The following is a 21,139-nucleotide window of genomic DNA, read 5'->3' as shown; positions in this document are numbered from 1 at the left end:
GCACCAGGGAGCAAGGCTTACCAAATCTGACCCTGTAGGGGTATGGCCTGGGAATCTGCATTTTAACCTCCCCATCCTCCCTTCCCAAAGTGATTTCCTTGTATAGAGAAACACTACCCCTTTGGGAACCAAACTGGAACACCTACTGGGACAGGGCACACCACTTCAATGAATGAGGCAGGCTGAGTGGGAAGGGACCAAAGGGAAGCTGATGCCCCATGTAAAGAGGGAGGCACTGCTCTGCCTGAGCAGTTTGTCTCTATTTTTCCAGACTAGAAATAGAGCCAGTATTGTCTATGTTTTGAATTTTTCAGAAGCTAGAAATTCAGAGCAATTTAATTTCTTAACATTCAGAAACAGCCAATAAACAAACAGCTGCCACCAGCAACTTGTGCCCTCTGCCTTTGAGGGTTTTACCCACGTACCTTGAATCTCTGGTGATTTGCAATACCTTGTGTCATCAGGAGCCTGGCCAAGTGACCTCTTAAAATGAATCATATAATATGATAGAATTGCAGCATCACAAGTTCCTATTGGGTCATCCAGGCCACTCCCACCATTTAGTGTTTAATTCCCCCACTTTGGCATTCCCCTCCAGTGCTGACACTCCAAACCACGTCTCTCATCTATATCTATTGCCTGTGCTGCAATATCTGAATGTATTTTAGCTACTTCAACTCAGATATCATTTAAATATCTCAAATGCAACATGTCCCCATATAAAATTGTCATGTTCTAGTGCCATGACTCCAAGTGTTCTTCTCCTTGCATTGTCTCAGTGAACATCAATAGTGTCTCACTAGCTGCTGACGCCAGAAGCCTGGGTGGCATCCTTAATTCTTTGCCCTTCCTCACAGCCCCTATATCAGATCATCTACTATGTTTCACTCATTCTGCTACCACCACCGTGAAACCTACAATCTGTCACCTTTTCTACGCAAGCTCTTTGCATCTTCTTCATTGTGAAAATAACACTGCAACTGTCTGTCCCATGACCAGCCAACTTGATTTTACAAGGAAAATCCTGCTCTTTTTCTACAAGGTGAAACCCAACTAACCTTTCTTCCTTGGCTAAGAGTTGAGCTCATTTGGAAGAGAATAATTTATTAAAAATGAAATTCTCATATTAGAAATGAATTTGGATACTTGCATGAAGTACAGGATCATGGGACCCAGCCTTGAAAGGTAGCTCTAATGATGGATCTGGTAGCGTCCTCTTTATGCTGAAAGGAAAAGGGGACTGAGAGAGCAGCAAGTAGAGAGACGGCTCTAGGGGTCGCACTTTTTAGGTCCTCTGTTGAAGAATTTCCAGTCACTGGCTTCTCTCATAGCCCACATGGAGATATAAAGAAACCCTGGTACAAAGCAAAAGCCCCAGCAACAATTAAGACCAGCTGGGAACACAGGCCGTAGTCCCAGTGTCCAAAATACCTCAACAGATTCTCTTCTAATGTCAAAGCAATTATTCCTAAAGGAAAGAGAATGCAGAATCAAGCACCTGTTTTTAATAATAAGAATAAAACCTTAGTTGGAAACTTCTGTTCCTTTATAAAGTACGTCAAACATCTACAGATTCCATCATTTTGGTATCCTCAAAGAAAAGTTGTACAATTTGACGTGAGAATTAGGCTATGCCTACAGTAATTTTTAAGCTTCTCAAAACTCTAGGAAATTAAATTCCCTACATAGTACTACTAAAAGAGAGAATATATATTTATTAAACAAAACAAAAATGGATTACAAGGTTCAGGGTGAAAACTGAGTATTTTATTTAATAATAAAACTTACGTATAAGAACAATTCAGTGAAATATAAAACAAACCTTTTTCTCCCTTATTTTCAACTGTCCTTTCTAATACCCATAGGGAGGAAGAGATGAAAAACAAAAAAGCTGCTAGTCTGTAACTTAAGGTCCAGAAAGAAATATTTACCTATTAGCCATCATTTCACTCAAAGGATTGTGAAATGCAAAAGCACACATCAATTTATTCATTAGTAGTCAAGTGAGGAGGTAAACTCCTCTTTTCAGCATCTCTCTGCATATCTTAGTTTGGATGGTGAATGAAGAAGGAAACTCTCTAAAATGTCAAATAAGGAAAAGACACCACCTAGAAATGAGTGACAGTAATTCACAGGGATACTAAAAATAAGAATCAAGTTGCAATATCTGTACTCAGTGACACGAGGTATCAACACACATTCCCAATCTTATCATTTTATCGTGTCTACATGGATCTTCCTTATAGCATGCTTTTTTCATAAATTGTGGAATATTTTTTGAGAAGAGAGAGTGTAGGTCACTGAGGCCATTTGTTCTTGTAGCTCTCTGGCTGGCAGGGATCCAAGTGTGTATGAAGATGAGTGACAGTGTGTGGCCAGCTTTTTCGCTGCTGGTCTTTCTATCTGCAGAAGCTTTGAGTGCATTTATCAGAAGCCAAACCATGCCAACTCTTTTGATATTAGGTCTTTGGGTGGAGCTTTCAAAATCATTCTTTGTTCCACTTTTCCTAGATTGTCAAACTGCGCCCAGTAGGTGGTTGAGAGTGTGAATTTCAAACATGTGCTTTTAATATGCCCAAAACTGTTGCTGCAAAGAAGGGGGAAAAACCCACATTAATTGAATCCTCACCCATTCTTACTCATAATGTCATGATTGTATTTTCTATATCCTAAAACAATCTGAAATGATTTGCAAAACTATGTGAAATCCTCAGATGAATAAGCTTACAGGTTTTTCAATATATATTCTTATTAAAAGTAATTATTTTCTCACAACAATCAACAAAACCCACCCAGAGTAAGTATAGGTCAACAATTAAAAAATAATAATATTGTAATCTTTTCTTTCATTTACCCTAGCCTTCCTATTGGAATACTAATGATCATTAGCAACATTACAATATCTGTAGACACTACATATTTTAACATTTCTTTGCAATTCTCTTTAGAATATTTTTCTTACAAATATCTTTTGGAAGGTCACTATTATTCCCATTTTATAGATGTCATATGGAGATTGTAACAGTATCTACCTTCAAAGGATCACTTCAGGGATTCTCATGAGATCATGCACATTAAGTACATAGAGTATTTGGCACTATTAGTTATTAAGTGCTCAAAACAGGTTAGCTATTGTTAATATGCAAAAGTACTAGCAACTATATTAAAGTTAACAGAAGTCCATTTGAAGTAGGCCAATTTAGTTTGAGTCTTCCTCTAGCACTAGACAGTTCTTCCAAACAATGCAGGTATGACTGTTTCATACGCTGGTCCATCTGCCAGGACTGCTCTTGCCTCCTCACTCCCGATTCCTCAATGCTCTACCTGGCTAATCCTTAGTGGCTAGAGATTGGCATAGATGGTATTTCTCCAGGGGCGAGCAGTCATCAACCTTGCCCACATCTAGCTGATAGATATAATGGGGCACTCCTCCTACCCGCTTCAACCATATTGTAATTTCTGCTTCTTTGTCTGCATCCCGTTAACACTAAAGCTGCATGAGGGCAGGGATCATGTCTACCTTTGTATACCACATTCTTAGTACAATGACAAGCTCGATGTCAGAACATAATGGGTGCTCAGTAAATATCTGCTGTATGAAGACACCTGGTATCTGAAACCAGCCTGGCTGGTGACTGAAAGAAAGCTTTTTGATTAGTGTAAGTGATGCTGCCCACCTAAGAGATAAGCAGCAGTTAGTTATGGGGCCAGTTGAGGATGAGGGTGCTAAAATGGGATGTGCCACTGTGGAAGCTCTGAGTAGAAGCAGAGGGGTGGGGAATCAGTGCTAGGGAGATCAGAGTCCACCTGGTCACCGTCAAACTAGCACAGTCCCATTCAGCTTCACTGGTTCTGGATATCGAGACACCAGCCCTTCAGCATGGGGAGCGAGAGCATGGGTTGACTGCACCTCCTTTTCACCCATCAGGGTAGAGAGGCTCAGAATCAAGCTCTTAGGTCCCAGCCTTCCAACCAGAGTAGCAACAACAAAATGCAAGTCAGGGGTTTCTGCTGGCTGGAGTGAAAGGGTCCAATCTGATCCATGGACCCCTGGAAACTTACCAGACAGTTGGGATGGGCAGTGCACGTCTGGCCCAACCCAGAAGTGCAGTGCTGAGGGAGAAGCTTTGAGACCGGGGGCACGGCTGAAGGTAAATGAATTGAAATGTTCTGATTCGTTACGGCAGTTGCATCGTAGGAAGAGGTGACTTTAGAATAATATCTGACAGTATGCAAGGAATTCAGAGAGAGCGCTGCACTGGGAATGTGAGTTTTATATGGATCACCAGTAGCATTCTCTGAGGTGGAGCTTGATGGAACTTTAATGAGAAAGAAAACAAATATGGGTCAGTATCCACAATTCTGTAATTCGGAACGACTGTTATTCGACATAGACTGCCCGCTATTTCATTTCCTCGCATTACAAATCTGTACTACCCGCTACACCAGAATGCTGATGGAAAAACAAAGTGAACTTTCTAATTGTGACATTTAGTGCAATACACACACTATAAATTAGTGTTCATGTGTCATTAAAAGACAGATTTTAGAGAAGCAGAAGATCCCTGTGCCTTCTGATGTATGTGAATGTGCACGTCAATCAAAATTGACTCTCTCTGAAGCAAGGAAGAAGGTTGGAAAGAACAACTCCATTCAGCAGAATGGTTTATATCATCATATAGCTATATTCTACATGGTAACTAGAAGAAAAAAAATTCAATATATAATATTAACAATGTAATCTCAAATAATACTATGAATATTTATTTTGTACTGGACATTGATAATACTGAAAGTAAAATAATATAATGGTATGTCTACTTTAAATACAAATGTATCTGAAATGTTTGTGAAAACATAATTTAAGCAAATGTATACAGAGATTTATGAAAAAGAACGGAAAAAGGCAAGCTGATAAGGTTAAAACATGTCTGTGCTACAGATCAGGCTCAGCACAGAAACCTTGGGACCTTGGGTGATCATTTAACTTCTCTAGCCTTCAATTTCCTGATGTGGGTAGTGAAAGTGAAATTTGGAAGACTTAACTGATTGCAGCTTCTCTGATCCTCTTTCTAAAACAATTTGGCAACATGCATTAAGAGCTATACATACATTCACGTTCTCGGTTCCCTAAGTCACCCATCACACTCTTCCAGGAACCTATTATACTCTTCCAGGAATCCAGTCCAAGGAAAAGTCCAAAATACAGAAAACCTCATATATGGGAAAATATTTCCTATCACATGATGTAAAAAATCACTCTCTCCCCAAACTGCAAATGCTAAACGTAGCGATTGGAAAATGGCTAAGAAAATTACTTTACACTTGATGATTAAAACTATTAAAATGGTGATGAGTGACGCATAACAACAAATATACGTATGTATGACACAAAGTTAAGTAAAAAAATTCAGGAAACAAAATGGGATATCCAATGATTACTACTATAGAAAAATATACCTGGAAGAAGACTTGAAGGAAATACATTAAAAAATGAACACAGTGATTATCTTATCCAGGTTAGTAAAGGATCGGCACTGGTTTTCAAATGCAAAAATGTATTTACATCAAATAAAAATGGCAGTTTTGACTCCTTAACCTTCAAGACCTCCTAGGGTTTGAACATGCCACAGGTCTATGGTCCTAGCATATCTCTGGCTTCCCAAGATCGGTCTCCTTAGGGGAGGCAGTGCCTTGAAATGCTGGGGCACAGAAAGGCATGAACTCGCTGCCATGAAAAGAATGTTTCAGGGTTTCTGCAGGACATAAATAGTATTGTATGTACAAAAAAAATAACATTGACAGGCATATGCCTGTGGCCTGATCTCTATCGGATTTAATCTAAGCTGATTTAATCATTCCATGTCACATTCAGCCACTGCTACTGAGGGCAATGTTTTTTTTTTTTTCTTCTCCTCCCTAAGTTGGGAGAAAAGTCTAAACTGACTAAAATAACACCCTGAGGCTTCTTTGGTGATATGAAGAATCAGGGCTGGGTTCTATTTGGAGTCCCTTCTCTTTTGACTTTAGACACTATCCTGAGTAACCTTCATTTGTTCCCATGGCTTCCGCCCCATCTCCATCGGTACACGGTGCCTCTACTACAGCACTTACAAGACTGTCTGGACCAGAATTTCTTTTGTGACCCTTTCTACCACTAAGTTGCGAGCTCCATAAGAACAAGAACTGCCTTTCATTCATCTTTGTGTCCCCATCTTTGAGGCAGGGACATTTAAGCTGAGAACTAGGGATGGACTTGGCGCTAACTAAGGCAGGTGAGGGAGAAAGGACATTCCTGGTACAAGGGAGGTGCTTGGTGAGAGCAGAGCCTGTTGGAGGAAGTCAGAAGTGTCATCTAGGACTGAGAGGCTGAGGAGAGAGGCAGTCCTGTCATCTAGCATCTAACATTTAGGTCAAGAGGTCCATACCTTTCTGGTTTCTAGATGGAGAGTAACTTTACCTTCAGGAATACTAAAAGTCACAACTGTTAGCTGTGTTCTTTTCCTCTATTTTTTTCCATCTTGTTATTTCAAGTACACGGGCATGTCTAGGCTTATACGGCACATATAACAAAAATGCCTCCCAGTGGGAAAGCATTTGTTCCACAATGTATATTCACATAATGAGATTTCTTGAGCCCCTCCTGTGTGTTGGTCATTGTTCTAGGTACTAGAAATACAGCAATGAATAAAACCGGCCAAAAAATTCCCTGCCTTCATAGAGGTGACATTCTAATGGAAGATAGGCAACAAACAAAACACACAAGTAAAGAATAGCAGAAGGCAGTGAGTGCTATCAAGACAAATATAGCAGAGAAAGTGGCTGAGAAGATCTCTTTGAGAGGTGACATGCAAGCAAAGGCATGAAGGAGGTAAATAAATATGTTAAATGCTCAGGACCTGAAATAATATGAATACTTCCCCTCCCCTGAGATTCTATTCATATTATAAACAAAGTCACCAGTGTGCTTATCATCTATCAACAAAATGAGCTTTCTGGTAATTATGGTCAATTTTGAGGCCAGTTTCCGGCCTAACACTATTTAAACACCTGTAGCCACCTTGTATACCTGAGGCTGACAATACCAGAAGGACTCATCAGCTCTCCTGCATTCCCTGGTTATGGTGGTGAATGCACAGCAGCCTGGGGGTTTGCAGGGCAGTGCAGGTCCCCCTGTAAGTGGCACAGATGCTAGGGGAAGCTCACCTCTCACAGCTTCATCCAAGGAGCCCTCTGCATCAGGAGTGGAGCACCCATTCCAGCACATATTAGTCAGGAATTGGAGCCCTCTCTCAGGGGAGTAAGTGCTCGTCACACTATTTTCCCTTGAAAGGACAGAAAAAATTATTTTCATATTTTTCAAGGAAAACAATGTGAACACTGCTGAGTTCAATTGCCCTTTTATCATTCAAGTTCTAAAAACACCGATAAAGCCTCAACTATGGATTATTTACATATGAACAAAGACATATGACCCATGATGATTCCTTAGGATGTGCAGGAATGATGTGCTTTTTCTCCAGTTTCTCTTTGTTTGCATATTCTGATCAATCTACAGAAGGAAGTAATCATTTGGGAAGTCACATTTTACACTAGTGACCTGCTTTAAGCACCACTAGTTGAAATAGGGCTGGACAGCTCCAGGGCCCAAGACCTCTCTGGGATGGAGGAACACCAGAAGCCATGGTGTCCCTGCTGGACCGCCACCATCCCTATACTCACAAGGGAGAAAGCCCCATTTTAAGAACCTCAGAAATAACAAAAGGAGAAGAAAGGGTGAGTCACATGATGAAAAAACCATGGACTTGAGAATATTACCTGTGTTTATCACTGCAACGAAATGATACACATCGGCAATTAGAAAAGTTCACTGACCCTTAACAAGCCCCTGCACTTTCACTGTGGATGGGATCAGTTTTTGTCTACGTGTTTAGCATCCACATGGGAGGAAAATAACTAGCAGCCTTCAAATTCGCAAAAGCCCTTATCATACCGCTGTGCCATGACAGTGCCTGGGAGAGAGAGCTCGATGGGTGTTCGTTGTTTCTTACAAAACCTCCTGTTGCTCTGAAGTGCTTCTGTAATCTAAAAAATACAGAAATATATTTAGGTAGATACTGACATTTTTACATACATACAAAGACACACTTTCCAATGATAAAAAATTAAAAGAAGTAAAATTGTAGTATTAAAGCATTGCCTATAAGGATAAAATTCGAAGCTTTGGGAGTCAAATACCTGGGCCATAATGGCTGGAGAGATTTTCTCCCGGATATATTTCACATAATCAACTGTTGCCTCAAGAACTGAAGCCGCATCATTCTTTCTCCCCTTTACATTCGGCAAGAGAGTACGCAGCTGCTCACAGCAATATTTGATTCTTTCCCTGGACAGAGAATTGCAATACATAAAGAATGATTAGTCTCATTTTCTTCCTTGTACCCAAAGACAAACAACACTTCCTCCTGGGTATGTGTGTAAAGGAACCATCCCCTCCCTATGTAGTCTCCATTTCAGAGAAAGGCTGTGTCACCACAAGCCAGCAGCCCTCACAGCCCCTGAAATCACAGCTTCCTGGGGCACCCACGCATACCGCTGCACAAAGAACCACTGCCCAAGTGCACTGTGTGTGCTGATGGCAGCCCTAGCTCTCTCACCTCAGGCCTGCTGCAGAGCGGAGGATGCCCAGTCACCGAGGAAAGCACCCTTCCCACCCCCTGCTGCCTACGGAAACATGCAGACCACTCTGCCTTCCAAGCAGGGAATTGTACACGATATAAAAATCCTTTTGCGATTCACACTAGAAGCCTAGAAGGCAAAGAGCAGTCAGGACCTTCATGTCACTGGGACCTAGACCACATTTCCAACAACAGATCAGCTAGCATCTTGTATCACATGACTTCATGGCCTGAGCACAAAGAAAATCAGAAGGCTGCTTCCTTTACATGAGGTAGGTACAGACAGAAGGAGTAGACCAGGATGCAGGTATCAGAAAGAAACTAACCTGTCTTTCACAGCTCTGAAGGGGGACAGGAAATGTAGATCTAACTGACCTAAGCCCTTGGTGGCTTCATTTATCCACGTGTTCATTTAATAAACATCTTTAAGCACCTGTTTCGTGCTGCATACTACCTTGACATCTACAGGGTTGAATGGCGGCTCTGCTATTACTAACTGGAACCTTAGGCAAGTTACTAAACCTCTGTAAACACCAGAATGGCAGAGAAATTAAATTTAAAAACCTAGTTTGACATATGGCCAATGAATAACTCAAATATTCTACATCAGTGGTGTTCTCACTGAGCTCTGAGGAACTCTGGGGGCTCTGCGGGGGTGTCTCGGGAACTATTCCGGGAAGGGAAGGATAGAAGAGTCAACAATTTGACTACGTGTGTGAAAGGCTTTGAAACATATCACACCCTTTGACATGGTTCTTCCACTTATAAGGATCCATCCTAAGGAGTCAATCTAAAACACAGAGCACAGCATGTATACACAGAAACCCATCAGAGCAACACATTAGTAAAATACGGAAAACAACACATAACATAGGGGGACGCCTTAAGTAAGCTGCTGTATGTGAGTTCAGTAGAATGTCACCTGGCAGTGGAAGTGATATGTTATAAAGCTTATTGGGGAAAAGTAGGACACAAAACAGCATATAAAATATAATCCAAGCCACTAAACAAAGTAAAAATGAAGCCTAGGAAAAAAGACTGAAGGCAAAAACATCCAGTACAGTTATTTCTGGATGGCTGGATGATGGATCATTTTTATTCCCTTCATTTTCTACATTTTCCAAATATTTTTGCTAGGCATATGTCACATTCATAATTGAAACTATTAAAATGCTATTAAAATTTTTCAAACATTAGAAAAATGTTCAAACATAGAGAAAATCTGAAAGAATTATAAAGTGAACACCTATACACTCACCACTTAAGAGTCTACAGTTAACATTTACTGTACAGGTTGAGTATCCGCCCCATAATGCCTGGGGAAGTGTCTAAGATTTCAGACTTTTTTGGATTTTGGAATGTTTGCATATACATAATAAGACAGCTTGGGGATGGGACCCAAGGTTTAATACAAAACTCATTTATGTTTTATAATATATATATATAGCCTGAAGGTAATTTTATACAATATTTGTACCTGAAACAAAGTTTGTACACACTGAACCATCAGAAAGAAAAGATGTCACTATCTTATGTCAGTGCTGAAAAAGTTTGATTTTGGAGCATTTCAGATTTCAGATTTTCAGATTAGTGATGTTCAACTAGTATCTGCTTTATTATATATGTGTCATCCCACTGTTCATATGTCAACATATTTACATATATTAAAGCAAGGTAAGTTGTAGACATAAGCACATTACACTCCTAAATGTATCAGTAGCTAGAGCTCAAATTACTTTATTTTCAGGTAAACACTACATCAAACAAAAATGCACAATGAGTCCCATTCTATGAGTTTGGACAAATACATACAACTGTATTTGAAATACATATGTAATGAAAATCCTAATCACACATGAAAATCCATTATCACAAACCCAGAAAGTCCCTTGTTTCTTCCCAGTCAATACCATCCCCTAACCCCATAAAGCAACTACAATTCTAATATTTTTTTCCATACCACATCTCTTTTGCCTGTCCTCAAATAGCATATAAATAAAATCTTACAGCATGTATTCTTTTGTGAAGCTTCTTTCACTCAGCTTGAATGTTTCTGGGATTTATCTATGGGGTTAGCCCCATAGCAGCAGTTTGCTCCTTTTCACTGAGCAACAGTATTTGAAAATATATAAATATGCCACAGCTTACTTATCCATTCTCTTATTGAACACTTGGGCTGTTACCAGTTTTGGGTTATTACGAATAAGGATGCTAGAACATTCTAGATGTCTTTTTGTGAATGCATGGTTTTATTTCTCTTGGGTAATATCTAGGAATAGAAATGATGGGCCATTTTATAAGTTTATAAAAACTGCCAGAACTTTTACCACACCAAAGTAGTACCATTTTACACTTCCACCATCAATGTATCAGACCTCTTGTTCCAAATCTTTGATGATATTTAATATCGTCAGTAGTTTTCATTTTAGCATTTTGGCCTTGCTGGGGCATACACAGTAGTATTCATTATGCTTTAATCTGCATTTCCCTGACAGCTAATGATGTTGAACACTTTTTCCTGTGCCTTTTGGGCACTTGTATAGCTTCCTTTGTCAAGTGTCCGTGCAGACATTTTACCTACATTTTAATTGAATTGCAGGTCTTTTTATTTTTTAGTTTTAGCAATTCTTTACATATCTTGGATACCAGGATTTGTCAGATATCTGTTTGGCAAATATTTTCTCCCAGTCTGTGGCTTTCGTATTTATTTTCTTAAAACTTTTTGATAGCAAAAGTTTTAAATTTTGATAAATCCAATTTATTTACTCTCTCTCTCTCATGGTTATTGTTTTCTATGTCCTGTCTAAAGAAAATCTGCATCCTCTCAGCTCGTGAAGACATTCTCCTATTTTCTTGTAGAACTGTAATGTCCAATACAGTAGTCAATAGATGTGAGTCTATTTAAATATAATAAATATAAGTTAATATTACATATATTAAAAATTCATTTCCTAAGTTGCAATAGCCACACTTCGAATACTCAATAACCACATGTTGCTAGTGGCTACTGTATTAGATGATGAAGATATAATTTTTAACACAGCAGAAGATTCAACTGAATAGTGTCATCCTAGAAGCTCTATAATTTTAGCTTTATGGTGCAGCTCTGACTATGCTCCATCTTGAAATAATTTTTTATATGGTGTGAAGGGATCAAGGTTGATTCTCTTTCCAGATGGATATCTAGCTGTTCCAGCATCATTTATTAAAAAGATTTTCTGTCCCAAAATATTTGCTTTGGTGCTTTTGTTGAAAATCAAATGACTATAAATATGTAGATGCAGTGCTGGGCCATTGTGTTCCATTGATCTATTTGTCAACTTTTATGCCAGTTACCTACTGGTGATTGTAGCTTTAGGGTAAGTCTTGAAGTCAAGATAGTTTAAGTTCTTCTACTTTGTTGTACTTTTGCAAAATTGCTTTGAATATTCTAAGTCCTTTTCATACATTGTAAAATCATCTTGTCAATTTTTATGGAAAAAAACTTGCTGGGATTATGATTTGGATTCAAATAAAGTTATGTTTCAATTTGGTGAGAACTGAGATCTTAACAATAGTGAGTCTTTCGATTCATAATTATGGTATAATTCATGATTTAGTTTTTATTTAACTTTTCATAGTAACATTTTGAATGATTGATGTACAGATCATTTGGGTTTTTTTGCGTATTTGTTCCTAAGTATCCTAAAGCTATTTTATTCTACTTTAAATGTCATAATATTTATATTTTCATTTTATAATTATTTGCTGTTAATATATAAAATATTATTGATTTTTGTACCTTATCTTCTGTAACCCTGTTACAGTCATTCTTTTGTTCTAGTAGCTGTTTTGTAAATGTCTTAGGACTTTGACTTTATACTCAATCATGCCATCTACATATAGTAAGACAGTTTTCCTTCTTCCTTGCTAATGTGTATGTCTATTTCTTTATCTTGCCTAATTGCAATGGCTAGGATTATTTATTTGATGATGAACAGAAATGGTAAGAATAGGCACCCTTAGTTTGTTCCTGATCTTTTTAAGGAGCAGTCAACATGTTATCACTAAGTACAATGTTAGTTATAAGTTTTTTATAGATGCCTTTTAACAAATTGAGGAAGTTATCTTCCACATCTATTTGCTGATTTTTTTAATGATAATGGTATATTGAGCATTGTCAAATATTTTTTCAGAATTTGTTAATCACATGGTTTTTCTCCTTTATTCTGTTAATGTGGTGAATTTCATTGGTTTTTTGTTTTGCTTTGTTTTTGAGACAGAGTCTCACTCTGTCAGCCAGGCTGGAGTGCAGTGGCACCATCTCAGCTCACTGCAACCTCTGCCTACTGGGCTCAAGTGATTCTCATGCCTCAGCCTCATGAGTAGCTGGGATTACAGGTATGTGCCACCAAACCTGGCTAATTTTTTTATTTTTTTAGTAGAGACAAGGTTTTGCCATGTCGGCCTGGCTGGTCTTGAACTCCTGGCCTCAAGTGATCCACCTGCCTTGGCCTCCCAAAATGCTGGAATTACAGGTATGAGTCACCATGCCAAGCCCCATTGGTTGATTTTTGAACGTCACACCAGTCTTGCTTTTCTAAGATAAACCTGATGTGGTCATATTATATCTTTATATATTTCTTGATTCAATTTGCTAAAATTATGTTAAGTGTTTTTGTTTTTATGTTCATGAGGGATACTGGTCTGTAATTTTCTTTATAAATAATGTCTTTGTCAGGCTTAGGGTTATGTTGTTCCCATGAAAGTGGTTAGGAAGTATTCCCTCCTCCCATTTCTGTAAGAACGTGTTTAAGATTGGTATACTTCTTTAAATGCTTGCTGAAATTCTGGTAAAACCACCTGAGTGTTTTCTCTTTGGTAAGGTTTTGATAACAAGTTCTATTTTGTTAAATATAGAGCTATTCCGACTTTCTGCTTCATCTGGTATCAGTTTTGATAAATTGTGATTTTCAAGAATTTATCCAGTACATCTAAGTTGTTGAATTTACTGGTGTAAAATTGTTCAAAGTATACTCTTTTGTATTTAAATATTTAGAGTAGCTATCGTGATCATCCCTATTTCATTCATGATTGTGATATATTGTGTCTGTCTCTTTCTCAGCCTCCTCCCCCTTCACCACCCCACTTATTTGGGTTTACTTTGGTTTACTTTGTCTTCCTTCCTAAGATGGAACCCTGTATTACTGATTTTTAGGCCTTTTGCCTTATCTAATATAAGCATTTAAAGCCACGGTGTTTTCCCTAAACTTTGTTGTAGTTTCTTTAAAAACTTTTATATATTGCATTCTCTTTTTTTAAAGTTCTAGGATACATGTGCAGTACATGCAGGTTTGTTACATAGCTAGACGTGTGCCATGATGGTTTGCTGATATATTCTGTTCTCAATAGATTCACTTTGAAATATTTTCTAATTTTTCTTGTGATTTTTTGTTTTACCCACGGATTACTTAGAAGTTTTTTTTTTTATTTCCATATATTTAAGATTTCCCTTTAAATCTTATTCTTACTGATTTCTAATTTAATTTCATTGTGGTCAGGGAACACATCTTTATTAATTCAACTCTTTTGAATGTTTTGAAGCTTCTTGTTTCCCCCCCGGTATACAGTCTATCTAAGTGACTACCACGTGCCACTGAGAAGGAGTCTTCTGCTGCAGTTGTTGGGAGTGTTGTTCTATAAATATTCATGAGATTGAGGTGGTTAGCGGTGTTCACATCTTCTAGCTGATTTTTTGGTGTCCAGTTGTATAAATTGCTGAGAGAGGAGTGTTAAATCTCCAGCAATCGTTTTAAAATTATCTATTTGTCCATTTAATTCTGTAAATTTTTGATCCAAATATTTTGAAGTTCTTATCACATGCTATTTGTGATTTTAATATCATTCTGAGAAGTTGACACTTCTATCATTATAAATTGCCCCTCTTTACCTCAGGTAATACTGTTTGTCTTCAAGTCTACTTTATTTGATATTAAAATAGCCTATCTGACTTTCTTATACTTCCTGTTTCCACAATGGATATATTTCTATTAATTTATTTTTTTATATTTAAAGCTTCTCTGTTACAGACAGTAGATAGCTGGGTCTTAGGTTTTGTTTGTTTTTATCTATTCTGAAAACTTCTGCCTATAAGTTGGATATAGTTGGATAAAGGTCTACCATACCTTTTTCCCCTCTGTAGTCTCTTTTGCTTTTTTATTTTTCTGTTCCTCCTTTCCTTCCTTCTTTTTAAAATATTTTTAAAAATCCAATTTTATCTTTTGGCTTCACAGCAATGCATTTTGCCTATCTCTTTAGGGTTGCTCTAGGGATTACAATATATATCTGAAGTTTTCATAGTCTAGAGTTAATACTTTATGACATCACATAAAATGTATAACTGCAGAAGTTATGCAAGTGCATTTATCCCACTCATTCTTCATGTAATAGTCATATGTACTATAGCTACATATGTTATAAACCCCATAATACATTGCTATAATTTTTGCTCATAACAGTTTTAAGTATTTTAAATAGTTTAAAATGAAAAATGTTTGTTTTTGTTTAGACATTTATCATTTCTGGTGCTATGTAGTCCTTCTGGTGATTCGAGTTTCCATTTGGTATTATTTCCCTTCAGCCTGAAGAATTTCCTTCAGCTTTCTTACCCTGCAGGTCCACTGGTGTCAAAATATCTAAGTTGTCTTTTATCTGAAAATGTCTTTATCTTACATGAAGATAAAGGGAAATAATATCTGATGGAAATATGATTTGCACAAACAAGTGAAGAGTCTAAGACATGATAAATACAGGTGGCATACATTAAAGGGTAGTTTTCTAATTTATTAATGTTTTAAAAACCAATAGTATACATTTATTTGACAGGCCTAGAGCAGCTGTATACTGCTAAGATTTCTACTACAGAGACAAGAAAAAAGTGTCCTTGTTCTTTATGTCCCTTTGATTGTGGCAGCCAAGATTGAGTGGGGAAATGCAGGAGCAAAAGATGGTAATACAGGGAAATGCATGGGGAGAGAATTTTTGCAACTCAGACAAAACCTTGTATACAGTGAAGAGCCTGTTCCACTGCAAACAAGAATCTGAAATTTGGGTTAAAAAGATAAGAGTTAAGAGTTGAGATTAAAGTCACTGAAAATTACTTATTTCTTCAATGAAGAGTCAGGGTCCATTTCCTCTCCTCTTGAATCTTCACTGGCCTGTGCCTGCTTTAACCAAAAGATACCTGGAGACTGAGTCTATAAGAGTTCTGGGACCAGCATTTCAGAAGATGTAGCTTTCACACTGGTCTCATGGAATCCTAAGCCTTCATGTAAGAGGTCCTTCTAGCTTGCTGGAGATACCATGTGGAGAAGTGATGAGACCACAGGGAAGAACAGCCCATTTGAGCACAACCTGCAGCCATACCCACAAGAAGACCACACGTGTGGATGACGCTGTGCTGGAATCTCCAGACAGGCCAACTGCTGGCTGAACATCATGGAGTGCCATGGTTAACACCACACAGAGAAGAATCACAGAGCCAAGCTCTGCCCAAACTGGTGACTCACAAAATCCTGAGATATGATAAACAGTTTGTTGATTTCCACTACCAAGTTTTAGAGTAATTTGTCATACAGTATTAAATAACTGGACAACAGCTTACTGTTTAAGCAAAACTAATAACAATGCTGGGTTGATAACTGATGTGGCTTGGATGTTTTGTCCCCTCCAAATCTTATGGTGAAATGTGACACCCAATGTTGGAGGTGGAACCTGGTGGGAGGTGTTAAATCATGGGGGCGCTCTAGGGTTTAGCTTAGCGCCATCCCCTCACTTGATGAGTGAGTTCTCACTCAGTTCATGCAAGATCTGGTGGTTTAAAAGAGTTTGGGGCCTCTCCTTTCTCTCTCTCTTGCTCCTCTTCTTGCTATGTGACACATTGGCTCCACTTTGCCTCCTGCCATGATTGTAAGCTTCCTGAGGCCTCACCAGAAACAGAAGCTGCTATGCTTCCTGTACAGCTTGCAGAATCATGAACCAGTTAAACCTCTTTTCTTTATAAATTACTCAGTCTCTGGTATTTCTTTATAGCAACACAAGAATGGACTAACACAATAACACATGTAAAAGTAAAATGTATGACAACAATAAGAAAAAATGAAAGAAGGTAAATAGAAATATGCTGTTGTATTTTAAGGGCATAATATCAATTCAAGGTAGATTATGATAAGTTAAAGATGCATATCATAATCCCTAGAGCGACCAATAAAAAATAGTTTTAGCTAAAAAGTCAATGAAAGAGATAAAAAGAAATGCTAGAGTATATTTGATAAATCCAAAGGAAGGTAGGTAATGAGAAAAAAAGGAAAAAGAAAATAGATTAGACTAATGAACTCAAATAGAAAAATTGTGAACCTAAAACCGCACTTAACAGTAAGTATGTTATATGAAAATGAACAGAGATTGTCAGAATGAGTAAAAAATAACAACAAAATTCAACTACATGCTATTTACAAGGGACACTCTTTAAATATAAAGAGGCTAGAAAAAAACATGCAAATACTAATCACAAGAAAGCTATATTAATATCAAAGTAGATTTTTTAACACAGGGAGTACTAGCATAGAAAAATTAGCATTATCATTTCCTTAGGATAAGTGGGTCAATTCAGCAAGAAGACAGGCATCTAACAACAGAATCTCAAACTACATGAAGCAAAAACTCTCAGAAAAAAAGGGAAAAAGAGTTGTCACTAAAAAATTTAACCCTCAAAAAATCAGTAAGGGAACAGAATATATGAAAAACACTATTGACTAACTCTACCTCATTAATATTTATAGAATACTACACCCCCCAAACAGAAGAATACGGTCTTTTCAAATGCATATGGAACATTCATCAAGGGAGAGCATGCTTTGGGCCATAAAACAAGTTTCAGAAAATAACGAAGGACAGAAACCTTACAAAGCATGTTTTCAGATGACAACATAATTAAATTATAAATCAATACCTAGAAAGTCTCCAAACATTCAAGTTAAGTTACACACTTCTAAACAGTGAAAAGACTTACTAGTGAAAAGAAAAAAATCACAAGGGATATGAGAAAATATTTTGAACTGAATGATAGTGGAAATATATCAAAGCTGATGAGATGCAGCTGAAGCAATGCTGAGAGAAAAACTTTTATAAAGGAAAAGCTTTAGTTTTAAGTGCTTATATTAGAAAAGAAGAAAAGGTTAAAATCAATGATGGAAGTTTCTACCTACAAAGACTTTTTTTTTTTGAGCTGGAGTCTTGCTCTCGCCCAGGCTGGAGTGCAGTGGCGCTATCTCGGCTCACTGCAAGCTCCGCCTCCCAGGTTCACCCCGTTCTCCTGCCTCAGCCTCCCGAGCAGCTGGGACTACAGGCGCCCACCACCACACCCAGCTAATTTTTTGTATTTTAGTAGAGACAGGGTTTCACCACGTTAGCCAGGATGGTCTCGATCTCCTGACCTCGTGATCCGCCCGCCTTGGCCTCCCAAAGCGCTGGGATTATAGGCGTGAGACGCTGTGCCCGCTCTACTTATTTTTTAAATACTTTAAGTTCTGGGATACATGTGCAGAACGTGCAGGTTTGTTAGATATGTATACATGTGCCATGGTGGTTTGCTGCACCCATCAACCCGTCATCTCGGTTTTTAAGCCCCGCATGCATTAGGTATTTGTCCTAATGCTCTCCCTCCCCTTTCCCCTCAACCCCTAGACAGGCCCTGGTGTGCGATGTTCCCCTCCCTGTGTCCATGGGTTCTCATTGTTCAACTCCCACTTATGAGTGAGACCATGTGGTATTTGGTTTTCTGTTCCTGTGTTAGTTTGCTGAGAATGCTGGTTTCCAGCTTCATCTATGTCCCTGCAAAGGACATGAACTCATTCTTCATTATGGCTACATAATATTGTGTGGTGTATATGTGTCACATTTTCAAAGGCTTTTTTTTTTAAAAAAGCAAAGTATAGAGGCCAGGCACGATGGCTCATGCCTGTAATCCCAGCACTTTGGGAGGCCGAGGTGTGCGGATGACGAGGTCAGGAGTTTGAGACCAGCCTGGCCAACATGGTGAAACCCCATCTCTACTAAAAATACAAAAATTAGCCAGATGTGGTGGCAGACGCCTGTAATTCCAGCTGCTTGGGAGGCTGAGGCAGGAGAATTGCTTGAACCCAGGAGGCAGAAGTCGCAGCGAGCCAAGATTATACCACTGCACTCCAGCCTGGGTGACAGAGCAAGACTCAGTCTCAAAACAAACAAACAAACACACCCACAAAGTATAGAAAGACAAAGAGCAGAAATCAGTGAAATGAAACAATGAGCTAATATAGAAAATCAATGAATCAAAATCTGCTTCACTGAAAAAAAAATCAATAAAATTGATAAAAGTGACAAACCTTTTTTTGCTAGACTGATCAAGAAACAAGACAGAAAACACAATTTATCAATACCGGGAATGAAAAAAGCCATCATCACAGACCTGTAGATGTTAAAACGATAATAAGATCATGTTGTTAAATAAATGTGACACTTAGGATTAAATGGACAAATTTCTTGAAAGACATAAATTAACCAAACTGACACAGAAAAAAACAGCCAAAAGGAAAAAATAGGGAATTTAGTCCTATAATAATTACAGAAATTGAATATGTAATTAAAACTTTCCCATGAAGAAAATTCCAAGCCTAGATGACTTCACTGTTGAATCCTATCAAACATATCATTTCTATACAAATTGTTTCAGCAAACAGAAGACTTTCCATTTCATTTTATATGACCAGTATGAGATAAAAACATTGTAAGAAAACTACAAACCAATATCTTTCATAAACACAGATGCAAAAATTGTTAACAAAATATTAGCAAATCTAATCCAGCAATAAACAAAAATTATCTATACCTTAAGACAAAGTGAAGTTTTGCATTTAAAAAAAATCAGTCATAATCACCACGTTAACAAACACGAGGAGAAATAATCATCTTACTAGATAGAGAAAAAAGACTGACAAAATTTTACATCCATTCATGATAAAATCCTAAACTAGGACTAGAAGGGAACATTTTTTTAAGCTGATAAAAAAGCATGCACAAAAGGCTACAGCTTACATCATATGTGATGGTAAAAGACTTAACATTTTCCCTCTAAGATCTGAAACAAGGCACAGATGTCTACTTGGGGCTCTCCTCTGTACAAATGTGTCTCAAGCAAACAAGGACTTACAGGGAAAGGTGTCTGGGCCAGATACAACTTGGAACCCTCCAAGAACTGCCTATTCTACCTTTCTTGAATCTTTAAGACTTGTCTAGTCCTGGAAAAGTCTTCATTTGTGGGACACTGTGGCAAAGCTCAACATTTCCTTTCTTCTCAAGTGAATAGACACACCCAAAATTATTAAACCACCATCATGTCAGACTCATGGGTACACAAAAATGTGATGACATCATTTGGAGAATACACACTTTACAAGATAAAAACATGTTTATGTATTTATAAATATATAATGAATGGGATTTCACCAAGAATATAAGAATTAGCTAATTTTGATTAATATGTTCTAATAAGAAGAATGCGAGTATCAGAGAAAAAAATTTCCTAAGTGCAAAAATACCGGCCAGAACCATCATTTCCTTAACATTAGCAAACATCATGTTGCCCTACTGCTTAAAAACAAACAAAAACCCAAAACCATATGTAAAGCAGGTGAGGGAAAGAGGAGGAGGAAGAAAGGAAACAGACTAGAAGCAACAATTTCAGATTCACAGGCATAGTCAGAAGAGTTAAGAGGGAAAGGCAAAAACTAATCAGGGATGGTGTTTACCTCGTGGGAGCTCCCAGGCAAATCTCTAAAGAGAAAGGGGGAGGTCCTTGTCACAGCTCTTCTTTTTGAGAAACAAAGATTTCTAGTCCTTCAAATAATGCCACAGATGTGAACAACCCCAAAGCATCTTTTCAGTCTACTAGATTTTAATTTTCATCAACCATTAAAATTTTAAAAAGAAAACTAACACATAACTTTGGGGGACCAATAAAGGATTCCCAACATTAGATCTGGACATGAAAAATAATGAAAAAACAAGGAATAAATGTTTCCTCGTATCATTTCATTATTATCATTTGCTAGTATCAACATTTTAACATCAAAAAAAGTATGGAGAATACAATCTTAGGATATCAATTGTATAATATGTAGCTGTAAAAAATACTCAGTGCACTGTATTTTTCTCATTTTGCTTCAGATGAGTGAGATCTATGGGACAGCACTGGCCAGCGGGCCCTAAGTCTTGACCTGGCAAGGCAGCAGTCATGGGAATGAAGCTCTTTAAGAGCCAGAGTAGCCTATCTACCACCCCATCCCATCAAGCCCAAACCCCATCATCTTCCCACTAATCTTCAGCAGATGGAGGGGGACCATTCAGCAAAGAACTTGCTCAACTTCCTCCCTGATCGGGCCCCA

General features: G+C 38.0%; 1 protein-coding gene across 4 annotated transcripts in view; it reads right to left on the bottom strand.

Moving 5' to 3' along the window:
* Positions 1 to 1,759: 1,759 nt before the first annotated feature.
* The window catches only part of SOHLH2 (spermatogenesis and oogenesis specific basic helix-loop-helix 2), an 86,746-nt gene continuing 67,366 nt past the window's right edge, over positions 1,760 to 21,139 (bottom strand). For all 4 annotated transcript variants that reach the window (XM_058438191.1, XM_058438192.1, XM_058438189.1 and 1 more), the window contains 5 exons: positions 8,239 to 8,386; positions 7,994 to 8,085; positions 7,207 to 7,325; positions 4,063 to 4,319; positions 1,760 to 2,587 (listed from right to left, as the gene is read on the bottom strand). In XM_058438191.1, the coding sequence (XP_058294174.1) occupies positions 2,567 to 2,587; positions 4,063 to 4,319; positions 7,207 to 7,325; positions 7,994 to 8,085; positions 8,239 to 8,386 (637 nt within the window). In that variant the 3' untranslated portion in view covers positions 1,760 to 2,566. The remainder of the gene's footprint in view (positions 2,588 to 4,062; positions 4,320 to 7,206; positions 7,326 to 7,993; positions 8,086 to 8,238; positions 8,387 to 21,139) is intronic.

Source organism: Hylobates moloch, unplaced genomic scaffold (assembly GCF_009828535.3).
Source record: "Hylobates moloch isolate HMO894 unplaced genomic scaffold, HMol_V3 SCAFFOLD_4, whole genome shotgun sequence".
In the NCBI taxonomy this organism is placed as follows: domain Eukaryota; kingdom Metazoa; phylum Chordata; class Mammalia; order Primates; family Hylobatidae; genus Hylobates; species Hylobates moloch.
The sequence above is the reverse complement of the archived record's forward strand: the minus strand, read 5'-3'. Positions and strand labels throughout refer to the sequence as shown.